This window comes from Hylobates moloch, unplaced genomic scaffold (genome assembly GCF_009828535.3).
Source record: "Hylobates moloch isolate HMO894 unplaced genomic scaffold, HMol_V3 SCAFFOLD_14, whole genome shotgun sequence".
Taxonomy (NCBI): domain Eukaryota; kingdom Metazoa; phylum Chordata; class Mammalia; order Primates; family Hylobatidae; genus Hylobates; species Hylobates moloch.
The window spans coordinates 14118794-14132936 of NW_026652289.1; the positions used below are offsets into that span (position 1 = coordinate 14118794).

At 44.8% G+C, this 14143-nt stretch overlaps 1 protein-coding gene across 5 annotated transcripts in view; it reads right to left on the reverse strand.

The window, feature by feature from the left end:
• The window catches only part of HUNK (hormonally up-regulated Neu-associated kinase), a 136106-nt gene that overhangs the window by 20206 nt on the left and 101757 nt on the right, over window positions 1-14143 (reverse strand). For all 5 annotated transcript variants that reach the window (XM_058427381.1, XM_058427382.1, XM_058427383.1 and 2 more), the window contains 2 exons: window positions 12185-12320; window positions 5678-5840 (listed from right to left, as the gene is read on the reverse strand). In XM_058427381.1, coding sequence (XP_058283364.1) covers window positions 5678-5840; window positions 12185-12320 — 299 coding nt within the window. The remainder of the gene's footprint in view (window positions 1-5677; window positions 5841-12184; window positions 12321-14143) is intronic.

The window sequence follows — 14143 nt, forward strand, 5'->3', positions numbered from 1 at the left end:
TGCACTCCAGCCTGGGTAACAAGAAAGAAACTCCATCTCAAAAAAAAAAAAAAAAAAAAAAAAAAGACTTAGGACCGGGCCGGGTACGGTGGCTCACACCTGTAATCCCAGCACTTTGGGAGGCAGAGGCAGGCGGATCACAAGGTCAAGAGATCGAGACCAGTCTGGCCAACTTGGTGAAACCCCATCTCTACTAAAAATACAAAAATTAGCCGGGTGTGGTGGCAGGCAGGTGCCTGTAATCCCAGCTACTCAGAAGGCTGAGGCAGGAGAATTGCTTGAAGCTGGGAGGTGGAGGTTGCAGTGAGCCGAGATCGCGCCACTGCACTACAGCCTGGCGACAGAGCGAGACTCCGTCTCAAAAAAAAAAAATAAAAAGACGACGACGACGACTTAGGCCCAGTGCAGTGGCTCACACCTATAATCCCAGCACTTTGGGAGGCCGAGGCGGGTGGACCACAAGGTCAGGAGTTTGAGACCAGCCTGGCCAACATAGTGAAACCCCGTCTCCACTAAAAATACAAAAATTTGCCGGGGATGGTGGCGTGCACATGTAATCCCAGCTACTCGGGAGGCTAAGGCGGGAGAATCGCTTGAACCCGGGAGGCAGAGGTTGCAGTGAGCTGAGATCACGCTACTGCACTCCAGCTTGGGTGACAGAGTGAGACTTCATCTCAAAAAAATAAATAAATAAATAAACAAACAAGATTCGAAACCATAAAACTGCTAGAAGACAACCTACGGAAAAAGCTCCATTACATTGGTCTGGACAATGATTTTTTTGGACATGACTCCCAAAGCACAGGCAACAAAAGCACAAATAGACAAATGTAATTACATCAAACTCAAAAGCTCTGCACAACAAAGGAAATAATCAACAGAGTAAAGAGACCTATGGAATGGGATAAAATATTTGTAAACTATACATCTGACAACATATAAACAATGCAAACAACTCAATAGCCAGGAAACAATCCAATTAAAAAGTACACATAGGATCTGAAGACATTTCTCAAAAGAAGACATAGAAATGGCCAATAGGGGCTCGGCGCAGTGGCTCACGCCTGTAATCCCAGCACTTTGGGAGGCCAAGGTGGGTGGATCACGAGGTCAAGAGATCGAGACCATCCTGGCCAAAATGGTGAAACCCTGTCTCTACTAAAAATACTAAAATTAGCTGGGCGTGGTGGTGTGCACCTGTAGTCCCAGCTACTCAGGAGACTGAGGCAGGAGAATCGCTTGAACCCGGGAGGCAGAGGTTGCAGTGAACAGAGGTTGCAGTGAGCCGAGATCATGCCACTGCACTCCAGCCTGGTGACAGAGTAAGACTCTCTCTCAGAAAAAAAAAAAGAAAAAAAAAGAAATGGCCAATAGGTATGCTCAACATCACCAATCATAAGAGAAATGCAAATTAAAGCTACAATGAGATACTGCCTCACATCTGAAGAATAGCTTTTATCATAAAGATGGAAGGTACCACATGCTGGAGAGGATGTGGAGAAGAAAGAACCTTTGCACACTGTCGGTGGGAATGTAAATCAGTACAACCATTATGGAAATCAGTATGGATCCTCAAAAAAGTAAAAGTAAAACTACCATGTGATCCAGCAATTCCACTTCTGGGTCTATATCCAAAGGAGATGAAATCAATATGCTGAAGACACATATGCACCCCCACCCCATGTTCAATGCAGCATTATTTACAATAGCCAGGAAATGGCTATTGTGTCCATGAACGGATGAATGAATAAAGAAAGTGTGTGGTACATATATATATAATGGAATACTATTCAACCTTTAAAAAGACAGAAATTCTGTCATTTTTGACAATCTGGATGAACCTAGAGGACATTATGCTAAGTGAAATAAGCCAGGCACAGAAAGACAAATAGTATATGATCTCACTTACTGTAGGTCATAGAAGTAGAGTAGAATGATGGTTACCAGGGGCTGAAGGGGATGAGGGAAAGTGGGCAGAAGCGATATTGGTCAAAAGATACAAAATTTCAGTTAAACGGGAGGAAAAAAATTCAAGACATGATTGAACAATGTGGTGACTATAGTTAATAATAGTGTATTTATTATTGTAAATTGCTAAGAGAGTAGATTTTCAATGGTCTCACCACAAATAAATGATAAATTTGTGTGGTTATACATATATTATTTAGCTTGATTTAGCCATTCCACAATGTATATATATTTCAAAGCATCATGTTGTACAGGATAAATATATACCATTTTTTTGGTCAATTAAATAAATTTAATTGAAAACGACCCCCAAACCTTTTCCAGTTAGAATGACACCAGCTGAGTTTCCAGATAATGTTCTCAGATGACAAAGCCACACTCTGCTTTGCAACACTTGCAACCTGGATGCTGGGCAAAGCAGACACGCAGAAATGCAGCAGCTGGCAACACACCCAGGCACATCAGGACACAGTCTAAGAGCTTCAGGCCAGGCGCAGTGGCTCATGCCTGTAATCCCAGCACTTTGGGAGGCCTAGGCGGGCGGACTGCTTGAGCCCAGGAGTTCGAGACCAGCCTGGGCAACAGGGTGAAACCCCATCTCTACAAAAAATACAATTAGCCTCCACTTCCCAGGCTCAAGCGATCCTCCTGCCCCAGCCTCCTGAATAGCTGGGACTATAGAAGGATGGCTTGAACCCGGGAAGTCGAGGCTCCAGTGATCCATGATTGTGCCACTGCACTCCAGCCTGGGCGACAGAGTGAGACTCTTTTTGTTTTGTTTTGGTTTTAAAAGACAAAAAAGCTTCAGACAAAATGTCTCTCTTGCTTAGCATTAGCTATGTAATTGTTTAAGAAGAGCGTGAATGACAAAAGCTTGTATCTCTAAATGTGGAAGTAAACATAGGAAAGTTTTTTAAAACCTAAGACCCCTCCATCTTACTTGGTCAGCACCTGAAGAACTAGCTCCACCAAAAGAAGAATGTTTGGAACTGTTAACTTACTTGGGAAAGTAGCAATGTCATTCTCTAATAAGTGAAATCATGAACTTTATAATATAGTCAGTTTCATGAAAACACATTTGAATAACTAAGTTTTGAACAGCATTCATCACCTGAAAAAGAAAATCAGTGCCTTAACCCTCTTTTCCTCCTTTTATCTGAAGACTATTTAAATTCTTAACTTTCATCCTCTATAGCATGGTGGTGTCCAAATGGTATGACCCTAATCCCTTATGTGTGACAAACTTGTTAAGCAGGCACCTACAATATATGCATATTTATAAATTATAAGCATGTAACATTGTACAAATATATCATGTATGCTATAAGATACATAATAAATAGAAATTTTAAAGTATGAGAAAGAAGTTTGGGGAATACAGTCTTTTTACAAAAGAGAAATGAGGCCGGGCATAGTGGCTCACAGCTGTGAGCTAGCACTTTGGGAGGCCAAGGTGGGCAGATTGCTTGAGCTCAGGAATTCAAGACCAGCCTGGGCAACATGGCAAAACCTCGTCTCTACCAAAAATACAAAAATTAGTTGGTCATGGTGGTGCGTGCCTGTAGTCCCAGCTACTCAGGACACTGAGGTGGGAGAATCGCTTGAACCCAGGAAGTAGATGTTGCAGTGAGCCGAGATCACGCCACTGCACTCTAGCCTGGATGACACAGTGAGACCTCAACTCAAAAGAAAAAAAAAAGAGGGTCAGGTGCTTTGGTTCATGCCTATAATCCCAGCACTTTGGGAAGCTGAGGTAGGAGAATCACTTGAAGTCAGGAGTTTGAGACCAGCCTGGCCAATATGGCAAAACTCTACTAAAAATACAAAAATTAGCCAAGCGTGGTGGCACGTGCCTGTGGTCCCAGCTACTCAGGAGGCTGAGGCAGGAGAATCACTTGAACCTGGGGAGGCAGAAGTTGCAGTGAGCCGAGATTGTCCCACTGCACACCAGCCTAGGTGACAGAGCGAGACTCTCTCAAAAAAAAAAAAAAAGTCTCAAAAAAAACAATTAAAACAAGAGAAATGAGAGAGAAACAGCTTCAAGTGCAGTATGTCTTTTATGTTCCTCGTGATGAGGCAATAGAGAACTGCTGTGTGATACAAGAGATTTTCTGAATCTCTCCTCATCATATAATAAAATAAAATAAATAGTATACTATATGTTGAAAGTCCTGCCTTCCTGGATTTGATATCTCTTCTCCAGTAGCTTTCTATGAGCAAGGCAGCCACAGTGACACCATCTGTGAAATCTAACTCAAAGCGTTGACTCTGTCCCCATCAGAGAGGTGCCACCCCATCATACAGAGCACGTTTTTTCCCCCATAAAACACTGTTAAAGCTTTTTATTGTTGAGAGTATTTCTTCTCATGTAGATCTTTCCTTTGGTGGTTCACAAAAAAAAAAAAAAGTAGTTCTGTGGATAATTTCCTGCGGAAGCACAATCTAGCCAATATTCTGAGCTAAATCAGCTTAGAAACATCTGTACTTTCATCCAAATGTTTAACCAACCTCCCGTGGAGCATCTTCATCTGTTCAGCAATGCTTTCTAGACAGCTCCCAAATCGATTTGCTAACAAAAGATACACACTGACCACCTTGTCCTCTGGGTATTAATTTGGTCATCTCCACCATGCCAGCGAGAATACCATTTCCCCAACTGCAGGTAGATTTTCATCTTTAGCTCTCATATAGAAACCTCAAAAAGGTTTCTAAACCTATTGTCTAGTGAAATTTGGTGACATATTGGGCTATCACGTGACTTCAAATAGCACATGTTCTGGATGGTAAATGTCTTCCTAACAGTGACAACTCCATACCATCAGATGTCAAGGCGCAAGAGGCCCAGGGTGAAGGTGGTCCTTCGTGAAAGTGAACACTCAGTCAAATTTCAGATAGGCTTCCTGGCAATTCTGAATTTCTTCGGGTGACTCCCTGTTAGAGCTGGTCAGCACCCACTATTCTGAGTAAAAGCATGAGCTGCTGTATGCAGACTCCATATTGTCTTGGATCCAATTTGCAGAATTCTTTTTAAGCCATTGTCCATTTGGAGAGAGACAATTTAAGGCACATAAATTCTCTTACTCAGGCACACAGAAACTGCCTGTGGCAAAAATGATGAAGGGGACAGGGTGTCAGGGTCCCACCATCCACCCCACACTGTGGAAACCCCAAAGGTACCTCGCAGGTGACACCGGACACTTGGACTTTCTGACACTCAGACTGAGGGAAGGTGCCAGAGTCAGGCCAGGGAAGTCCAGTTTTGTTCTTATTTTCTGGAGAAGTTAAACCTAAATAGTGGCTTTCTCATATATAGTACCATAGTTCAGAGACAAATGCCCGGGAGGCACTGCCACCTAAGTTTTATGACCAGAGAACCCTCCAATGCCTCCAACATGGAGAACCCAAAGAGCTAAGAGGGAGCAGAACAAAAAAAATGGCAACAGAGCTGTTGAAGGAAAAAGAGGCTTGAACCCATCCCAATTCTGCCCAAGGCTTAACTCGGTGGGAGAGTATTTGAAAAACATTGCGGATAAAAGGCACTCCCTGAGAAGCAGGTTTAGCTACGACTTTATCCCACATTCAGAAAACTCAGCCTCACATTAGATTAAATTAGCAGCTTGGATCCAGTGTCAGCAACTGAGAAACACTTTGGGTGTAGGAGCTCTTTTTTCCACAGGCAGCAGAGATGATCGCCTCTAGGGTCACTTACCCCTGACAAATAGCGCTCCAGTTTCTTGTTTAAGAGGAAGTAGATGGCCAGGATGTGGCAGGCGCGGTTGGAGAGCACGGTGTTGATCACGTCGCTGTTCTTGTAACCCAGCTTCTCGGTCATGTGCAGCACGACGCTCGGGCTCAGGTCTTCCAGAGAAATCCTGCGAGGAGCACAGAGAGAGGACCAGTCACCCCTGCACTTCACAGTGAGCCCCACACAGACCCCCTGAGCACAATCAGCTTCATTCATTCACTCATTCATTCATTGACTTGAGTTTTTATTTTGAAAATGTTCACATATTCAGAAAAGTGGAGGGAGTAGTACAATCACTTTATGTATACCATCATCTAGATGTGCCAGTGATCACTTTGCTATCCTTGCATTTTTTTTTTTTTTTTTTGCTGAAGTATTTTAAATTACAAACATCATGACATTTTACCCCTTAACCCTTGTGTGCACCTTCAAAAACCAAAGATGTCCCCCGCAGAACCACAATACCATCAACATACCCAACAAAATTTTAATAATCACTTAACAGCATCTAATACCCAGATTATACTCAAATTTCCCAACTGTCCCCCAGATTTCCTTATGATCACACATTCTTTGCTTAAAATGTATTTATTGCCATAGCAGAAGCCACCCTGACTCTGGATTTTGGGGTAGAAAAGGAAGGTATTCTGGAACTAGCCAGATCATGTTTAGGGGAACAGAAAGAGCTCATAAGTTCATATATGGGGGTTCAGGGCTCAGCTGCAAAGTGGTGTGCTCTCAGAGGAAGAGAGTTAAAGCTACTTCACAGGGGTACTGTGAAGATAAACTCCTTGGGATAAAATGGCAAAGAAATACCGGGCTTCATTCATCTACTCATTCATTTGTTCACCCTCCCAGTGGGGAAGAGAGAATGTAAATTCACTTAGTCATCCTGATAGTCCTATGAGTAGGTACTATCATTACTCCAACTTTACAGATAACAAAACCAAATCCCACAGCAATGCAGTACCTTGCCCAGGGTCACACAGGCAGGAAGTGACAGCCCTAGAATTAAGAACTGGCAGCCGGGTTCAGTGTCTAGATGCTCACTGCTTCCCAAATAAACAGACACATCCATCATCATCATTATCATCATCATCACCACCATCACCATCATCCAATGGCTATGGAGACCAAGAAATCAGGGGGAGGGCTCTAAGGGAGTGTGTGTTGGTAGTGGGGCTGTGTCAAAAGAACATTCTAAATCCCTTAAGAGTGATACAAAGAATGATGCATTCTGAGCAAACTATCACAAGGACAGAAAACCAAACGCCGCACGTTCTCACTCATGGTGGGAATTGAACAATGAGAACACTTGGACACAGGGTTGGGAACATCACACACCAGGGCCCGTGGTGGGGAAGGGGGAGAGATAGCATTAGGAGATACACCTAATGTAAATGATGAGTTAATGGGTGCAGCAAACCAACATGGCACATGTATATATATGTAACAAACCTGCACATTGTGCACATGTACCCTAGAACTTAAAAGTATAATAAAAAAATAAAAAAGTATAATAAAAGCATAATAAATAAATAAATAAATAAAAAGAGTGATACAAAGAGGGCAATCGGAGCAGAAGGCAAGCTTATCTGGCTGGAGAGCCACTAGCCTCCATGCCGAGGGGTCTGAAGACATTTTGGATGGAACCTCAGAACCACAATGCCCAGAGAGGTAGCCCCATAATTATAAAGAAGAGGAGACTTTGCAAGTTCTCCTGTAAGAAGAGAACTTGCCCAGTTCACACGGCCGGTTGGCAGGGGCACCGAGAGCAGAACGAGGTCTCCTGACCATTGCCTGCCACCGGTCGGTGTAACCTACATCAGATCTCCCTCCACTACTTTTGCCTAAGTGCTGTCCCAAAAAACAAACAAATGAAAACACACCCAACAAACAATGAGATCAGCCTTCCTCATTCCTGTTTGTCGCAAAATTACACATTCCAGATAACACATGGGAGAGGGATTGGCACGATTACTGGTTTAAAAAGTATATTAATAACATGTTTGTTTTTTAAAGTAACTACTTGAGGTCTACCAAAACAATGCAGAGGGAACAGTGGTCTGGAAATACCTGGGAATCCCAAGAGCAGGGCACCCCCAGAGGGCATGGGGTGTTCTAGAAGAAAGGTCAGCAGCGTGGAAAGGAGGGGTGTGCACAGGGGTAGACACCCCATCTCTGCCTTTTATGTCCAGTATCTTCAAAAACGAGCTCTGCCAAAATGTAAATGGTCAACTGACTCTGGACTGAGAGGAATAGTTTAAACATTTTCCCATAAACAATGCATAAACCTGGTGCTCTCCAGTATCACTTATCAAATCTGTATATGGCTGCATGTTTGGGTGACACAGAGTATGGTACAATGTTCCAGAATACTAGATATAATCTGAATTGAGCAAATTCACATGCAATCCATTTTGATACCATGGATCTAATTTGGTCTAATTCTGTCCTGTATTACCTGCGACCTCCTCCCTTCCCACCTGTTCGAAAGCTAACCGGAGGGGTGGAGAGACTGTCCAGGCCCCTGCAGGGAGACAGAAAGAGGCAGCAAGGCTGGCTCTGTACAAATGTCTGAAACCCAGCACTTTAGGAGACTGAGGCACGGAGATTGCTTGGGGCCAAGAGTTTAAGACCAGTCTGGGCAACAGAGCAAAAGCCCCATCTCTACAACAAAAATAGAAACACTTAGCTGGGGATGGTAGCACATGCCTGTTGTCCCTCTACTATAGAAGCTGAGGCATGAGGGTCACTCGAGCCCAGGAGTTCTAGGTCACAGTGAGCTGTGATTGCACCACAGGACTCCAGTCTGGGCTACGAAGGAAGACCTGTCTCAAAAAAAAAAAAAAAAAAAAAAAAAAAAAGGCTGCACCTGGATCAGGACCGGAGCTGGGCACCTAGCAAACATCTGTTGACTGACTGACACAAACATTTATTTATAAAAAATTTACTTCCAAAGACATTACCCTCTTTGCTTTTAGAGATCAACTTGGAGGCTGAAATGACTTCATAGGAGAAGGCTTTATAGAAGAGTAATGTAAAATACGAGACCTTTATTTTCCGTACTTTCTCAAAAGGAAAATATTGACAACATTTAAAATACATCTGGGGCTAGGTATGTTGGGAAACTATAAAACATACTTTATAAAGAAAATATCCCGCACTTTGGGAGGCCGAGGCGGGCGGATCACGAGGTCAGGAGATCGAGACCACGGTGAAACCCCGTCTCTACTAAAAATACAAAAAATTAGCCGGGCGTGGTGGTGGGCGCCTGTAGTCCCAGCTACTCAGAGAGGCTGAGGCAGGAGAATGGTGTGAACCCGGGAGGCGGAGCTTGCAGTGAGTCGAGATTGCGCCACTGCACTCCAGCCTGGGCGACAGAGCGAGACTCTGTCTCAAAAAAATCCCTTCTCTGTTGTATGTTCTCCCTTTACATCCATAAAACAGAAAAAAATTTAAAAAACATTTTGTCTTAAAACACTGTAAATAACATGTACCTCCCCCAACAGCTTAGAATTCTGGTTCCAGGCCAGACACGGTGGTGGCTCATGCCTGTAATCCCAGCACTTTGGGAGGCTGCAGCAGGCGGATCACTTGAGGCCAGGAGTTTATGACCAGCCTGGGCAACATGGTGAAACCCCGTCTCTACTAAAAATACAAAAATTAGCCAGGCATGGTGGCACTAATCCCAGCTACTCAGGAGGCTGAGGCAGGAGAATCGCTTGATCCCGGGAGGCAGAGATTGCAGTGAGCCGAGATTGCACCACTACACTCCAGCCTGGGTGACAGATCAAGACTCTGTCTCAAAAAAAATAAATAAATAAAAATAAAGAAGAATAATTCTGGTTCCACTACTTAAAAACCAAACACTGATTTGCCTCTAGTATAAAACCAGCAATGGGCCTTACACAGAAGACACTGAGTGCTGTTTTCCTTAGCATGTGAGATCTCAGCCAGTTTTACAATCCACTTAACCAGTTTCATGTGCAGCCATTATGCTTCTGACCAAGTCCAAATGCAAAAACCATTACGTTCATCTGGCAACAACAGGATAGGAGTTTGAATTTAAGTTTTAATCTATCAAAGCCTGTCTGCAAACTATGAGAAAGCTACAAAATGAGATGTCACCTCGTAATTCTTTGTGAATGAAGATGCAGCCAACAAGGAGGGGAAATACCGTCTTTCTAACACCAACTCCACTTCCTTCAACAGCTGCCGCATTGAGTGGATTGATTATACTCATTTAGGCGGTGATTACATGAGCTTAATGACTCATGTGGCCACCAGCAAGGCCCCCTCCTTTAACAGAAAGCATACCTGTGTGCTGCTCTCCATCAAGAGTATGGATAATGAGGTAAGGTCCTTTCAGCTTTGCTCCCTGCCTCGCTTTGGAGTAGTATTTCTGGTGTCTGTTTCAGATCCTGGCCCACATCGAGCTGTTATTGGAAAACAGCAATCTATTTCCAGGTTCCCTTGGTAACCTAAGTCACCTAGACTTTGTTTAAATTACCTCCCATGAGCCAAATGCTAGAATTCTAGATGGCAACGGAGTGAAACCACCTCCTCTCTGGGCACAGTGAGTGTAAATTCGGCACTGAAGTGTGGATGCAGACTCCCACGCCCCTTTAAAGTTTTTCTAGAGCTTCCATCCCAAGCAGAGCCCTCCCTGGCCATCTTCTTTGAAGGACTCAGCACTTCTGCTTTCATAAGACTTGGTGGGTGTTTCTAGAGGCATTGAACCTATGACCACACAAGACACCCCTTTCTCTGCCCTTTCAGTCTCCCATCTGCCCCTCTGGGTAAGCGGTTCTCTTGCCTTCATCCAAGCCTGGTCAAATGTGCAAGCCATCCTAGGTCTGAAGGAAGAAGGAAAGTGGGTCCCAGTTTCGGAAGGTACTGAACCCATGTGGTCTCCTTGTTTGCTCGAAAACAGCCAAAATAAGGGTCCTCATTCCCTTGCTCAGGTTAGTTAGAAATAGGACAAATGAGCAGAAAAAAATACACAAGGAAATGTTTTTGACCAGGCGCAGTGGCTCAAGCCTGTAATCTCAGCACCTTGAGAGGCAGGAGGATCGCTTGAGCCCAGGAGTTTGAGATCAGCCTGGGCAACACGGCAAAATGAAGAAAAATAGAAAAATTTGCCTGGCATGGTGGCTCGCGCCTGTGATCGCAGCTACTCAGGAGGCTGAGGTGGGAGAATCACTTGAGCTCAGGAGGTGGAGGCTGTAGCGATCCATGATCATGCTACTACACTCTAGCCTGGGTGACAGAGTGAGGTTCTGTCTCAAAAAAAAAAAAGAAAAAAGAGAAATGTTTTTGAATCTGTAGTTAGTGCACCAACATGGAGAAGCGTGGGCTGCCACAGGGAGCCCATCAGTGCTCCTATGCTGTGGGTTCCTGTCTGCAAGCTTTGCTTAAAGGACCCTCTTCATGGAAACTGATAAAGTGAAGCCTTCACGGAAAGTCCACAGGGACACCCGGCCTACAACGAATGACTCCTATGCCTTTCCTTCCTGCCTCCCACATTTTAAGGCAGGGGTCTTAGGGCTGAAATAAACATCAAGAACAAGGCAGAAGAAGGCATCTAAGGGTGGTTTGGAAAGGGCAGGGCGATCCCATGTTTCTCTCTGATGTTGGCAAGTGGGCTTGTGAGCTGATCTCACACACACAAGCACACTCACACAAAGACTGGCCGGGCATGTTGGCTCACACATGAAATCCCAGCACTTTGGGAGGCCGAGGCAGGCGGATCACTTGAAGTCAGGAGTTCAAGACCAGCCTGGGCAATATGGTGAAACCCCGTCTACTAAAAATACAAAATTAGCCTGGTGTGGTGGCACGTGCTTGTAATCCCAGCTACTTGGGAGGCTGAGGCATAAGAATTGCTTGAACCCAGGAGGCAGAGGTTGCAGTGAGCTGAGATTACGCCACTGCACTCCAGCCTGGGTGACAGAGCCAGACTATGTATCAAAAAAACAAAACAAAGACACACACACAGACACACACAGAAATTTACACACAGAAACACAGACACAAAACACATACACACACACAGACACAACACCCGTGCATATGGAGACCCAAGCAGACATAGACACTCTCACACACACACACACACACACACACACACACACACACTCGGGCCACAGCTAGTCTCAAAGGTCCCTTTGTGTGAACTAGAAAGAGGCACCCCCTGGGAAGATACAGATCCTCAAAGCCTGGATATCAGCCTCCACTCACCTCTCCTCCAGGTGCCCCTGCAGGGCACACGGCATAACAGAACACGGTGGCCCTGTCTACGCTTCCTCTTGTGGATGTGTGGGTGTGGGGGTTAGGGGGCAGGGGAGATAGCCAAGAGAGAGTGCGGCTTTTCCTTCAATCACGGGCAGCTTTCTGTCCGGAACTGCTCAGGGCTCGCAGGACAGGCCGCATCTCTCCCGAGGAGTCCCTCTGGGTGCACAAAATTACCTGTTGGGATAGGTGACATTACAGGGCACTTTGCCCGTGTAATTCTCATTAAGCCAGCGATTCGCCAGTGCCTGCTGAATATTTGGCCTCTTCACAGGATCCGGTTCCAGGAGAGAGCGCAGGAAACTGATGGCACCTGGGAGACATTCGGGAAAGAACGCACGCATGTTACAGGCTGAACGCAGACACCAGTGAAAGCCGCCATCACAGAGGACTCGCCACCTCTCCTGCCCATCCCGAGCCACTGCTGGGGTGATCTCTTCTCTGGGTCTCTAGGCAGGGTGCCGATTCAATGATTCGTGGAGCTTGGTTTCAGCCCCACCTCCCTTCAGACTGGAGGGGTGTGGAAAATCCCATTTCCCCCCTCCCTCTTTAAAAAAGACACACCACATATCCAAAGAATTTAATTTCTCTGTCCAAGGGGAGCAACTGGTACATGATAAAGCAAGAACCAGTTTGGGTCTCCCCATTCCCTGTGTTTCCCAAGACAAACTGTGGTCTTTTCTTGTTGCTTATAGGTGAGCCAAAGAGATGTTCTATTGACAGGCTTGTAGGAACGAAAGAAAATAAACAGAAAATGCCTGCTCGCAAGGTAGGTTTTTGAGCACTCAGGGAGAAGCCAGAAGTGTACAGCCATCCTAAGTTAGACCTCCCAAGTGGGGACCACAGGACACTCAGAGTCTCAAGGGGCCAGAGAGGTCCTGCTTTCTGATCCTTTCCTTTAAAGCCATTCTGCACGGCCGCCCACCTCCCTGCTTTGGCCTCCCAAAGTGCTGGGATTATAGGTGTAGGCCACCGCGCCTGGCCAAAAATAATGCTTTAAATGCCCTGGGTTTCCTTTCATTTCACAAATATTTACAGAGCACTTGTTGTCCATTCAAGCACTGGAGATAAGAAGCTAATTCATCTCTAAGCAGAATATTTGCATCCTTTAAGATTATAACAATGGAAACAACTGTATGAGAGGTAAAAATGCGTTTACAATGCACATGAAGCCTTTTATTTTGTATTTATTTTATTCATTATTTTTTGTATTTTGGAGACAGAGTCTCACACTGTCGCCCAGGCTGGAGTGCAGTGGCACCACCATGGCTCACTGCTGCCTTGATCTCTCTGGCTCAGGTGACCCTCCCACCTCAGTCTTCCAAGTAGGTGAGACTACAGGCATGCACCATCACGCCTGGATAATTTTTTTATTTTTTTGGTAGAGATGGAGTTTTGCCATGTTGCCCAGGCTGGTCTCAAACCCCTGAGCTCATGCGATCCTCCTGCCTCAGCCTCCCAAAGTGTTCGGATTAAGTGTGTGAGCCACCACACCCAGCCCATGAAGGCTCTTCTAAGGCTACAAAATTGTTCAGCAGGAGAATATACAGCATACCCACAGATGGGCAAAGAATGTCAGGGATGACTTCAAAATGCAGACGGTCTGTCTTGCTTGAGTTGTGGGACTGTGATATTTTCTTATGCTATAGCCCTTATTTTGGAAAGTATTGCTGTAATGTTTTTGCAATATAAAGAATTCTTTGATGTAGCTTTGTACTCGATTTCCAACATACCAAATAATAGATCCCAGAAAATAATAATGTGCTTGGTCCCCCAATTTTTCTATCCTTCTCTTCAAAGTTATTTTTTCAGTTTTCTAAGGTAATCTTCTTTGCAAGGAGAAGTCATAAAATGTCTTACTTTCTCAAAAGCTTTAAGTCGTCATTTTAACATTGTTCTTGAGGAAATGCTGAGCCTTTTGTCAAGTCATTTTCTGCAGGGTAAAAATGAGGCCATCAAAAAAGGGGCCAGTTGTGATGCCAGAATCAACTCAAGAGAAACAATCTTTGCTAGGTCATGCAGCCAGGTCAACCTCCATGGTCAACCCACCACCAGGGTGGGTTCCCATACTGTTGAAGAGGTTACCAGGTCATCTCTCTTTCAATAATGGGTAGTCACTACTGGGTATCTACCCAA